The sequence below is a fragment of the Papaver somniferum genome, chromosome 1 (assembly GCF_003573695.1).
Source record: "Papaver somniferum cultivar HN1 chromosome 1, ASM357369v1, whole genome shotgun sequence".
NCBI lineage: Eukaryota > Viridiplantae > Streptophyta > Magnoliopsida > Ranunculales > Papaveraceae > Papaver > Papaver somniferum.
Genome location: NC_039358.1, coordinates 33,927,319 through 33,940,653, shown reverse-complemented (window position 1 = coordinate 33,940,653; position 13,335 = coordinate 33,927,319). Strand labels below are relative to the sequence as shown.

The 13,335-nt window shown below is 36.5% G+C and overlaps 1 protein-coding gene across 1 annotated transcript; it reads right to left on the bottom strand.

The window, feature by feature from the left end:
• Window positions 1-1,498: 1,498 nt before the first annotated feature.
• Window positions 1,499-2,938, bottom strand: LOC113281698 (plant UBX domain-containing protein 7-like). Its single transcript, XM_026530536.1, has one exon. The coding sequence runs from the start codon at window positions 2,936-2,938 to the stop codon at window positions 1,499-1,501; it is 1,440 nt and encodes a 479-aa protein (XP_026386321.1).
• Between the last annotated feature and the right edge of the window lie 10,397 nt (window positions 2,939-13,335).

Here is a 13,335-nt window from a genome sequence, read left to right as displayed (position 1 = left end):
TGTGTAGGTATAGAGTTATTGGCCTATGTATTTATAGGTTTTGATAGACTTCCTATCGCAACACTTGCATAGAAATAAGGAAACCAAGCCGGATTAGAAACTCCAATCCAGACTCGGTGGTAGTTATTGGCCATGTGAATTAGGGCAAGGTCTTATATTTACTGATTTCTATATATGGTTATGCAAAATATTTTGCTTGCACAAGGGGGAAAGAAAAAAGATATCGATGTTTTCCATTTATTAAAAAAAAATAAAAAATTATTGAAGGTTTTGGCAATGAGTCGGTTAATGGGACTCGATGCATGTGGTATGTTCAAATAAAATAGTGTTTGTCCGAGCACCGAGCATAATTGAGAAAGTACGAGAGATTGGAAGACATGAAGGCAGGACAAAGTATAATTTGGACCAGAAATTCTTTTAAGTTAGTTAGGTTATTGATTTAATGAAGAAGTAATTCAACTAAATTGTTTATGTTGGCCAAATTTTTTTATTAAACTTATCGTATACCGGCATAAGCTCTGCGTTCTGTTAAGAGTGACTTTTTTTTTTGTTCCTTCACTATAAATTTTTTTGGCTTTTTGTCTGCTTATCCTATATGCGAGTTTCACTTTCCCTCGTGCGTGTTTCAGATTGGTAATTGAAGACAAGGAATTTGTTGATCTTGAATGGAAAACCTTGTAAGGCTGGTAAATTTTGTTTTAGTCTTCGGCTTTCCCTATGGTCAGAACACCTTGGTCTTTGTGATAAAATGAGTACTTTCGCATTTGCACACATGAGAGTCGATGGGTTTGGCAACACTGATACTAAGTTTCCTGGATAACATAAGCAAAATTAATGACCCAGTGGCTGACAAAACTTACAGCGACATTTGGATGACTACTGCTAAGTTAGAATCTAAGATTTCTTTTCTATTGTAGTTTCAGCTAGTTGGTATTTCGTTTTAATCGTGCATTTAGAATATTAGTATTTACGAATCTCATAACCTCGCAGACAAATACCAATGTCTACCAAGATATCTTTGCATGCATTCCCAATGATCATTCACCCTCGAAAGCATAATGGAAAGACAAAGTCGGTCATACTACAATTGATTTAGGTGTAGCTTTGGAAAAGATGGAAGCGCATCCCATAGGAGATAGCAGATTTACAGATCCCATGGAAAAGTTGAGAAAAAAGATGCAGCTTAGTAACGGGATGAGCCGCCAGATGCATAAGAAGGGAACTTATAAGGAGAACCGAAAAAGGATGCAGTTTAAAAAGTATGTTGTTGAGTTTTCTTAGAATTACTAGGCATCTTTGTCTCATGAACTGAAATTAACATATATATGTATTGTGCAAACAGATTTTTCATACATGCATTTAAAGGAACAAAAAATCTATTTTATTAGTAAAGCAGATAAACACCAGTAAATAACATCGATTGCTAGTATATATTCATTAACAAAAACGTCTACTGACAACAAACATGATATTATGAAACCTAAATAAACTTCTATGTTCAATCCCAAGTAACTGAGATCATTGAGTTTGATAATCCAGACTCCTCGAATGTTTGCTTGCTTTCGTAGTCAAGAGTCTTTGATGCACCTGGGATGGCTTGAGTCAAATGAAAAGGCCGTGACTCTGCCTCGTCAAGCTGGGAGTTACAGAATGACCATAACAGCTGGACTGGATCTGTGCGAAGGAAATTACGCTGAAGTCGACGTCCATCAGGAAGGCGAACCCCAATTCTGCAAAGAAGTGATTTGTCCACCATTGGCTCTTCAGAGAGAGCAGGATATCTAAGCTTCTTGCTTGAGGAAGTTACTGGTTCTTCAATGCTATCACTACAAGCTGGAGCAACAGTTGTCATGTTTTCCATTGAAGCTAGAATTGCTTGGAATATCTCTTCATCTTCTTCTTCGGTAGTCTCAGGGAGAGTAGTTTGTTTAGAAATTTCAGCTGGATGTTTACGAGAAACTCGAGTGAGATGATGCTTAGGACCTGCGTCCATGTAAGGTGCTAAATCCTCCAACAACTGCACAGCTTCAATCATTCCGGTCCATGATTTCACGTTTTGCCCTGTGATCGGATCCAAAACAAGGACTGCAGGAAAAGATGTCAATCTATAATAGTTACATATCTTTTGTCCTTCAATAGCATCAACATAAACTTGCCAAAAGATGAAATTAGCGCTGATAGTCTGAGAGACAGCTTCGTGTGCCCATGTATCCAAGTTTAGCGTAAGAGAACTGAATTCTTGTTTAGATTGCACATTAACTATCAACCACTTGTCTTCATCTTCAGCAGCTTTTTTTGCCTTATGGAAAGGCCCATCATACATCAATGCCACAGGGGGAGGATACATGGAAGCTAAATTATCATCTACTGCATTAACATCAGGTTGAACCATCTCGGCCCAAACGTTCGCCTCTCCCAAGTTAATAAGCTCATACGATGTGTTTGGAATCTTTGGATAACGCAATTGTGCACTCAAAAACAGCCCAAGTGCGTCTTCAAGATCCCAGTTTGTTGCTTCTAAATATTGTTTCGCAGTCTGGACCGACTGCCCAACACCAATTTCAAGAAACGAAGACACCAAAGTGTCTTTTTTAGCAGAAGAAATCGAAGTGCCTTGATCAAAAACAGCAACATTAGTCTCCGGCACTTGCTCAGCAGCATAACTCTCCATCTCTTCTTGCACATCATCAGTCCCCCATTCTTGCTCATCAAAATCACTTTCTGTCTCTTGCTCTTGAACAATATTCTGCATGTCAAACACCCAAGAAACCATGGGGTCTTCTTGATCATCAAAACCACTTTCCATGTCATCCGCAGCGCTGTTCTTCTCATTAGCATCAGGTTCCAACTTTTGCTCGTAAAGATTGTTATTCTCCCTTTCAGAAAGAAAACTTAAATCACCTTCAATCTTTTTCCCACGAACATTGTTATTCGCCATCTCAAAAAAACAAACAAACTAAGCACAGCAACAAAAATCCCGACCTAAGACAAAGAAACTAATAAGATTGAAAGTGTAGGTATAGAGTTATTGGCCTATGTATTTATAGGTTTTGGTGGACTTCCTATCGCATAGAAGTAAGGAAACCAAGCCGGATTAGGATGCTGTTTCGCTTTCTTAACTCCATCCCCCGGCCATATGAATTAGGGCAACAGGTCTTAGATTTACCGATTTCTATTTATGGTTATGCAAAATGTTTTGCTTGCACAAGGGGAAAAAATGTTTTCCATTTACGGCATACACAAAAAAAAATGGTTTTGGCTGTGAGTTGGTTAATGGGATACGAGAAGCAAAAGTCAATTTCACAAGTCAATTATGTGTGTGTTTTTTTTCGATACAACAAAGAATTATATTAATAATGAAACTACAAGGGAATTCCTTCTGCTTTGAAAAAAATAAATAAATAAATGAAACTACAAGGGAGAAGAGAAAATAATTATATTAATAATGAATCTACAAGGGAGAAGAGAAGAGAGAATAATGTTGAACTTATATAGGTGAAAGCAATTCAGAGATTGTTGTGATGAGAATGAGAAGAAAAGATACGAAATAAGATTGAAATTTAAGTTGCAGGAAGAAAAAAGAAGTTGATAAGTAATAAGCTTTGAAGCAATTGATGAATAATAATAATTGTGTCTGTAAATGAAAACAGGAATCGATATAAATAGACTTTGAGTTAACCGACTAGAAAACTAAACAAAAAAATAACGACTAACTTAAGAAACAAAGTTTAACTAAGAATAGAATTCTAAGAAACCTAAAAATAGGGAAAGGAAGCAATTAAGCTTGTTCTGCAAGGAAGTGTGCATGTTGTACGACATCAGTCCCCCTTCTTGATTTGAGTTCGTCCTCGAGATATCTGGAATCAACAACACTTCATTATCTTCATGGAAATTGAAAACTTCTTGAACATTGAACACATTAGATATGTTCCAATTAGCTGGAAGATCTATGACATATGCATTGTCATTGATACGTTTCAAGACTTTAAATGGACCATATTTCTTCATTTTGGTTTTATTGTAAGTGCCAACTGGAAATCTCTCCTTGCATAAGTGAATCATAACCCATTCTCCCTCTTTAAAAATCTTAAGTCGTTTGTGTTCATCTGCAGCCACCTTATACTTAGCATTTGACTCCTCAAGTTTGTTCTTTACCTCATATGAAGTTGTGAAGCTCATTCAATCATTGCATCAGCTTTGGTATTTGAGTTTTGTAACTTAGGAAGCACCACAAGGTCCAAAACATGATTAGGAACTTTAGAATATACAATCTCAAAAGGAGTCTTACCAGTAGATCGATTCACATAGGTATTAAAAGAAAATTCCCATAGTTTTCTGTTGTTCATGCACTTGGCTCGAATTAAATTTCCCAAAGATCGATTAGCTACTTATGTCTGACCATCTGTCTGTGGATGAGAACTAGTACTAAACTGTAATGCAGTTCCAAGTCGCATCCACAAAGATTTCCAAAAGTAACTCAAAAACTTTGTATCTCTATCAGAGGTAATTGATTTTGGTACTCCATGAAGACGAACAATCTCCTTAAAGAATAAAGAAGCTACATTAGATGCATCTGTAGACTTCTTACAGGAAATAAAATGTGTCATTTTGGAATATCGATCAACCACCACCATGAATCATTACCTTTAGCAGTACGAGGTAGTCCCAAAATAAAATCCATGCTTACATCTACCCAAGGTGCATCTGGAACTGGCAATGGAGTATACAATCCAGTATTTTGAATAGTACCTTTAGCTTGTTGGCAAACCATGCATCTTAAAACGCACTTCTGAACGTCACGCTTTAAAGAAGGCCAAAAATAACGGTCTTCCACAAGAGCAATAGTCTTGTCACGTCCAAAATTTCCACCAAGTCCGCTCCCATGAAGTTCTCTAATAAGATGAAGACGTAATGATCCCTGAGGTATGCATAAGCGATTACCCTTGAATAAAAATCCATCTTGAATAAGGAAATCATCTACACAATTAGTTGAAGAACCACATTTTTCCCATATGGATTTAAAATCTCCGTCCTCTGCATAAATGTCTTTAATATAATCAAAAGCAAAGCTCTCATTAAGAATGGACGCAAGTAGATGAGCTCTCCTACTTAAAGCATCATCAACTTGATTTGTCTTCCCACTTTTATGCTTCACAGAAAATGTATATTTGTTGATTGTGGATAACCAACGATCATGTATTCTGTTAATCTTGGCAGATGTTTGTAAATACTTCATGGCATGGTTATCAGTATTGACAACAAAGTCTCTATGAATTAAATAAGTATGCCATTGTTTCAAGGCTTGAACCAAAGCAAGTAATTCAAGTTCATAAGTAGACCACTTATTCTGAGTATCTGAATTCTTCTCACTGTGGAAAGCAACAGGGTGTCATTCTTGAGATAATACTGCGCCAATGCCAAGGATAGAAGCATCACAATCTATCTCAAACGGTTTAGAAAAGTCGGGTAAAGTCAGAACTGGAGGTGTACATAGCTTTTGTTTAAGAGAATAAAAACTCTTATCAGCCTCTTCAGTCCAAACAAACTTTGCTTGCATGAGACACTCAGCAATAGGTGCAGCAATAGTACTGAAGTTTCTAATAAATCTTCTATAGAATAAAGCCAAACCATGAAAACTCTGAATATCCTTTATGGAGGTAGGAGTAGGCCATTCTTGAATATCTTTAATCTTAGAAGGATCAACATGAATGCCTTTATCAGAAACCACATATCCCAAAAAAGTAACTTCAGATGACAAGAAAGTACACTTCTTTATATTCACAAATAAAGTATTATCCTGTAACACTTTAAACACTTTTGATAGATGAACCAGATGTTCTCTTGTAGTACGACTGAAAATCAATATGTCATCAAAATAAACAATAACAAATTGACCAAGAAAAGGTTGTAGAACCTGATTCATAAGTCGCATGAATGTACTTGGAGCATTTGATAATCCAAAAGGCATAACAAGCCACTCATAAAGTCCTTCTCTTGTTTTGAACGCAGTCTTCCATTCATCTCCTTCACGAATACGAATTTAATGATAACCACTTCTCAAATCCATCTTGGAAAAAATTATAGAACCAGCTAACAAGTCAAGCATATCATCAATACGAGGAATGGGAAATCTGTAAGGAATAGTTATTCGATTCAAAGCTCTACAATCAATACACATTCTCCATCCATTGTCCTTTTTTTCACCAAAAATGCAAGACAAGCACAAGGACTGTTGCTAAGTCTAATTAATCCTTTAGCCAATAAATCGTTCACCTGGCCTTGTAAAATTTCATGCTCACTTGGGCTTAGCCGATATTGTGCTTGATTTGGAAGAGATGCACCAGGTATGAAGTCAATACCATGTTGAAGATTTCTTAATGGAGGTAATGTCACAGGTAACTCATCAGGAAATAAAGCACTAAACCGAGATAGTAATGGACGTACCTTATCTGGAATGTCAATCATTGGTTTGTCTTCTTCATGAGAACTAATAGTATGAGAAGTAAGTAAAGAACGAGCAATATTAGCCACCAAAGCGCTAGTCTTTCCATCACTATGTTCTTGAACAGTCGAAGAATTCTTTGAAGGACATAATTTTTTTAACTTCCCTTGATGAGCAAAAGTATAAGTGTTATCGAAACAGTTTTGTACTGCTTTAATGTCATATTTTTCCAGGGTCTTACAAGTAAAAGATGAGAAGCATACATCTCAATGACATCACATAACACAGAATCTTCATAACCCGGAAAAGAAAAATTAACAGCACATTGATGAGAAATTTGTTGAGTAGAAGAACCATTAACCCAACGAACTGTATATGGATTTGGATGTGGAGTAACGGATAAACCAAGTTTGTTAACCACATGAGCAGCAACATAATTTTCCACACTGCCACTATCAATTATCATATCACATACCTTGCCTCCAATGGTACATTTAGCTCGAAAAATATTGTGTCTTTGAGAAAGACATGGTTGACTGATTAAAAGTGGACGTATAATTCCCACCAAATATTCACCATAACCATCATGAATTTCATTAGCTTCACCAGTATTATCTTCATCATCCCAATCCTCATTGTCTTGAGATTCTTCATTATGCTTAGTATCTCCAATAAAACCATTAAATTTACGATATTCAGCAGAAGTATGTCCAGGTTGTTGACATCTATTGCACTTCTCTCCTCGAAATTTAGAGTACATTGATGTAGTTTTGAAAATGGTAGTAAAGTTCGTTCAACTCGGACTTGATAAGATTGGGTTCTAGACTTAAAATAAAAATAGAAAATATATATACAAAAGGTTTGTCACAATGTCGAGAGAGACTGAGACTTAGGATTTCACCACTAATCACATTCAATTGGTTCATATAATGACTCATAACAATTCTAGCTCTTTTGTTGACTTTTTTCTTTGCCAAAAGTAGATTTTATAAAGCATTAGATGTAAATCACAAGCATGACGCATCAAAAGTTCCTAAAACCCAGCATGCGACATCAAACAAAATCACAACTAATCAAGAAAAATCATAAATCGATTAAAACAAGTGCAAAAGTCATAAAGAATCAATTATAGTTACCAAGTGATTGTGAAATAGGGTTTCCTCCGTCGTCCCAGTGCTGGGGTTTAGCTCCTCATATTAATCAATTGCTCAAAATACATGTTTATAGCCCAAAAGTTGATTAAAAGAGTGAAAAGAATAAAATGAGTGAATCTGCGACGCACAGAAAGCGTCCAGAGAAGAACGATAGGAAAGAAGTGCGTCTGTTGTTGTTGTTTTAAGACTGACGAGAGTCTGTCCTTGTCACAGTCGAAGAACGACTGTCTTTGGGAGTCTGTTCTTCGTGTTCTTCGTGCTCTTCAATGGAAGCAGCAGCAGAAGCAATAGTTTCTGAAATCTCTTGATTCACGCCTCCTGAGCTCTCCTATTGACCCCAAACTCCTCGTCTTTTTTTTCTTAGGACTCTCAGCAACCTTTTTTTTCTTAGGACTTCCTTGGCAGTAACGACAATAATTCCTTCCATAAATTGTTTCACGCGTTTCTGAGCTTTCCCACTTATCTCAAACTCTTCCTTAGATATATATGTATCTTTGGAAAGAGTTTACTTGCCTTTAATCTCCTTGAATAACAGATTTTGAACCCATGAAGCCGTGTTTCCTTATTTGACTTTGATTCCAATTCCCGGCTATTCTAGCCCAAGTTGATCGGTCCAATTGCTTCTAATGAACTTGTTAAGTCATATCAAGTCCAACCCAATAAATTTCCGGTGTTGAATCTCTTTAAAACTGCCCAAAGCTTAACGTCCAAAATCTGCAGACGTGAGGTATCTTTTCCCGCCAAATCTTTTTGATTCAAATCGTGAAGAAGGTGGGTGTCCCCCTATCCTGTGCTGTTCTCCCTTTAGCAGCTTCTTGGAAATAGGTTACCCCTTATCCAAAATCGAGGGTCCGTATAGTAATTTTCTCCCACGAGCGCAAAAACAACTTTTTTAGCCAATTTCGCCGCAAAAGCTTATTTCTCCAAAAATACCTACAGGGACATAAAAAGCCATAATAAATATAAAATCGAGCACTAATAATGTATACAATTGAGATTATATAAGACACAAAAATGTGCCTATCAAATACCCCCAAACTTATTATTTGCTAGTCCTCGAGCAAATCAAATAGAAAATAAAATCCTAACTCACTGTCGCAGGCATCGTCGATTGCATTTATCGTATGCAATAAGAATTTAAACCCCTAGGTCTCGGGAGGGCTTACAAGAGATATACCCACAAAACCATTACTCCAGACCTTATCTATCTACGCAGAACCTTGGAAGGCACTAAAGAATCTCCTTGGTTGACATACTTATTGACTTCAGGAGGAAGTACCCTGATGCGAAATTCCAATTGTTGTACACGAGTTTGCACTCAAGCATACTAAAATTCATATAAAGTGACAGAGCTCTACTCAGATAGTCGCACTATGGACATCAATATCCGGAGTCAAAACTAATCACATGGATAGATCAAGAAGATGGATATAGAAAAACATAGATGGTTTTGATGTTTACTAAGTGAACGGCGTTTCCCATATCTGTCTGAAGGCCTCCGCAAAAATGAACCTATCCTAATGGATTGAGATATTAGTCTGACTAATATCAACACACTGGCATATACAAGGAAACCAGTGGTCGATAATCTAACTCTAGGTCAACACAACTGGCATATACAAGGGAACCAGTGGTCGACTTTATTGAATTTATTCCTTTTGGTCAAATGGTCTGGTCTCAAATTTTTTTATTTTTTTTTTTTTCAACTTTTTTTTTTCAACTTTTTTTTCTTTCTTTTTCATGGTATCTCAATCACTCTAATTCACCCTAGCATTGGTAACAACTTGAATCGTGGGCCCCACCTATCACTTAGAGAAACATAGTTTAAAAACAAAATAAAATAAAAATAGAAGTGAAAAGGACTCAACGAGATATGGTGAAACTATCATGTTATTTCTAACACCTGAGCTCTGTGCTTTTATGAATAGACTCTTCTAGATGTTGCCATCTAATCAGATTGGTTCCTCAACTCCTACGATCAAAATGCTTCCATCCACTTAGATTAGTTAGTGCAATCCTCAATAGGCATAAATTTCTAGGTTCTGGAGTTTATTTATTCATACTGCAACTAAAAAGTTTCTCCCATACCCCCAAACTTAAATCTAACATTGTCCTCAATGTTCTAAAGATGAAATTAAAAGCATGAACAAGGAGAAACTGTTACCATTTGAAGCAAAAGAGACAAAGAAAGATATTATCGTGTCGCATGAATATTGGGTTACCTCCCAAGAAGTTCTAAGTTTAAAGTCTTCAGCATACTAAGAAAGGATTAGTCACCTCATAGAATCATAAAGTAATATCCGAAATTTATGTGGGTCATCAAAACCAAATAGAGCTATCACAAATAAAAGGAATCTGCAGCCTGTCAAGAAAATAAACAAATAAAGCACACCCTTGTCTAGTTTCTTGTTTAAGACAACTACATCTAGCTGTGGTTCAGGTTCAGGTTCAGGTTCTATAACTGGGTCCAAATTAAATATTTTCATGGGTTGGAATTCCTCAAAGCTAATATCCGGTTCAAGTATTAGAGTCTGAAGAAACTCAAGTAAAAATTTAAAAGCACATAATAATAACCTGAATAATTGAGGATCCTTAAAGTCAATCAGTTTTGACTCACACAATCGACCACGATGAAACTGGTGGTCAATCTTAAGAAAATGTATCGACCCTAATATCTTAAAGTAATTAGGTTTAGTCTCAAAACTAAATAATTGACACATCTGAAATTTATACGTTCCCACAATTGGTTGAAAAATATTTGGTAGGAAAACAAAGTCGATGTTGGTATCATAGCCTGGTCTAACCTCATCAACCAGAGGATGGGTTTCTAACAACTGAACTTCCTTATGGACATCACTAGGTTCAGGAAAACGTGTGTGAAGATAATCTTGTAAAATGGTTGAGGCACATGGAGAATGATAATCACCCCCAAACTTAGAGTTTTGGGAATCTCTAGATAGACTAGCTACAATTTCCTTAATTTCTAGATCGTTGGAATCCTGAAAATAGTCAATTGCTTCTTCTAGGTTATACTCAAGTGACACATCCTCACCCATATTTAATAGTTGTACGAGTTCATTATCTTCGTCTAAGACCATTGTTTCTAAATCGCTAGACTCTAAAACGATATTCTCAGAATAAACTCGTTCCTCTAAACCATTATCGACTTCGTAATCAAAAGGAAATACTACATCATCTAAAGAAGTGGTATCTCTAATCAAATCCTCGTCCTTTTGAATTGGTGAATAATCATTGAAATTATCGGGATCTGAACCAGAAATAACACTATCATCATAAAGTTCATTTGGAGTAACAAATTCCTGATCACTATGCCTACATATTTCAAATTCTTCATCAGCACTATCCTCATCATAATCATCATAATAACATGAAAATGGTTGAACCTCATCTAAAAAAATAGTGTTACCAATTCTAACCTCGGCATCTTGATTATGCAAATAACTATCCTCATTTTCAAGGGTACTATTGGAAACACTATATTGGAAATTAAGACTATCTTGAGCAGTTCTGTTCTGGGCCTCTAATAAAAGCTTTTGAATCGACTCACATGACTTCCTTATGGTATCGTGTATAGAAGGTTCACTCATGGGTGCATTTTGTTTATTCATTTATAACACAAGCCTATTTGTATTCTCAGTTAATTGTTTGAGAGACTCTTCTAGAGGAAGAACAGGTTCAAAAGGATCATAATAGGGACTAGTTTTCAACATTTTCATTATATTGTCCAAAGACGAGGAACTAGTACTATAATAATCCTTATTTTCTTGCTCGTATGACCGGTGTGTGTGTGTATAGTAATTGGGCTCACCATGGTATGAGCCGTAACCTTGAAAAGGTTGATGTTCCCAATCACTATTCACACTATGGTTAAAATTGTAACGTCCATTTTGAAACTCAGTCGGATATTAGTTGCATTGGCTATTGTGATACCAGTTCGACATTCTTTTGCAGGGGTGTGAGTTATCACAAAATAAAACCCACTAACAGGGGATTCGTGGGTGGATAGAGTCTTACCTCCCGTACCAGACGGGCGATGAACCGTTGAAGTCGACTCAGGCCACCGACTCCGATGTCAGTGTACGAACCCTAGGGGCCGAGACAGTATTGTAACTGTCGTCCTTCCCTGCAAACAGTTTATATTTAATCTTAACCCTTCTGTAGGGTTTTAAAAAAATAATGTCCAGTCCAAAAAGTGTCCAAAAATAAAAAGAAAAATTACAAAAACTAAAACCCTATTTACAGTTTCTAAAAATAAAACAAGATAACTATATACAAAATATTCTTCTTCACTCCTTTCGGATTCCTCTCTTCTTTCCTTCTTTGGCGATGCTTTCCTTTTATAGTACTTTTTTCTTTCCTTGTAGCTTCGCTCCAATCTGAAAAGAATCGAAAAATACCAAAGGCGTAAAAGAGAACAAAAATTCTAAAAGAAATAAAATAAATCTAACACCTAAAACCTAATACAAATCCGCGTCGGCGGCGCCAAAAATTGATGTAGTTTTGAAAATGGTAGTAAAGTTCGTTCAACTCGGACTTGATAAGATTGGGTTATAGACTTAAAATAAAAATAGAAAATATATATACAAAAGGTTTGTCACAATGTCGAGAGAGACTGAGACTTAGGATTTCACCACTAATCACATTCAATTGGTTCATATAATGACTCATAACAATTCTATCTCTTTTGTTGACTTTTGTCTTTGCCAAAAGTAGATTTTATAAAGCATTAGATGTAAATCACAAGCATGACGCATCAAAAGTTCCTAAAACCCAGCATGCGACATCAAACAAAATCACAACTAATCAAGAAAAATCATAAATCGATTAAAACAAGTGCAAAAGTCATAAAGAATCAATTATAGTTACCAAGTGATTGTGAAATAGGGTTTCCTCCGTCGTCCCAGTGCTGGGGTTTAGCTCCTCATATTAATCAATTGCTCAAAATACATGTTTATAGCCCAAAAGTTGATTAAAAGAGTGAAAAGAATAAAATGAGTGAATCTGCGACGCACAGAAAGCGTCCAGAGAAGAACGATAGGAAAGAAGTGCGTCTGTTGCTGTTGTTTTAAGACTGGCGAGAGTCTGTCCTTGTCACAGTCGAAGAACGACTATCTTTGGGAGTCTGTTCTTCGTGTTCTTCGTGCTCTTCAATGGAAGCAGCAGCAGCAGCAATAGTTTCTGAAATCTCTTGATTCACGCCTCCTGAGCTCTCCTATTGACCCCAAACTCCTCGTATTTTTTTTCTTAGGACTCTCAGCAACCTATTTATACACCACAGGACGATTAAATCTCTCCCAAATCGCTTCGAAATCTCTTCTTTCCTTCCTTGGCAGTCACGACAATAATTCCCTCCATAAATTGTTTCACGCGTTTCTGAGCTTTCCCACTTATCTCAAACTCTTCCTTAGATATATATGTATCTTTGGAAAGAGTTTACTTGCCTTTAATATCCTTGAATAACATATTTTGAACCCATGAAGCCGTGTTTCCTTATTTGACTTTGATTCCAATTCCCGGCTATTCTAGCCCAAGTTGATCGGTCCAATTGCTTCTAATGAACTTGTTAAGTCATATAAAGTCCATCCCAATCAATTTCCGGTGTTGAATCTCTTTAAAACTGCCCAAAGCTTCACGTCCAAAATCTGCAGACGTGAGGTATCTTTTCCCGCCAAATCTTTTTGATTCAAATCGTGAAGAAGGTGGGTGTCCCCCTATCCT

What these genes read in the sequence shown, in the direction of transcription:
- LOC113281698 (XM_026530536.1), bottom strand. Translation starts at nt 2,938, where the DNA reads ATGGCGAATAACAATGTTCGTGGGAAAAAGATTGAAGGTGATTTAAGT.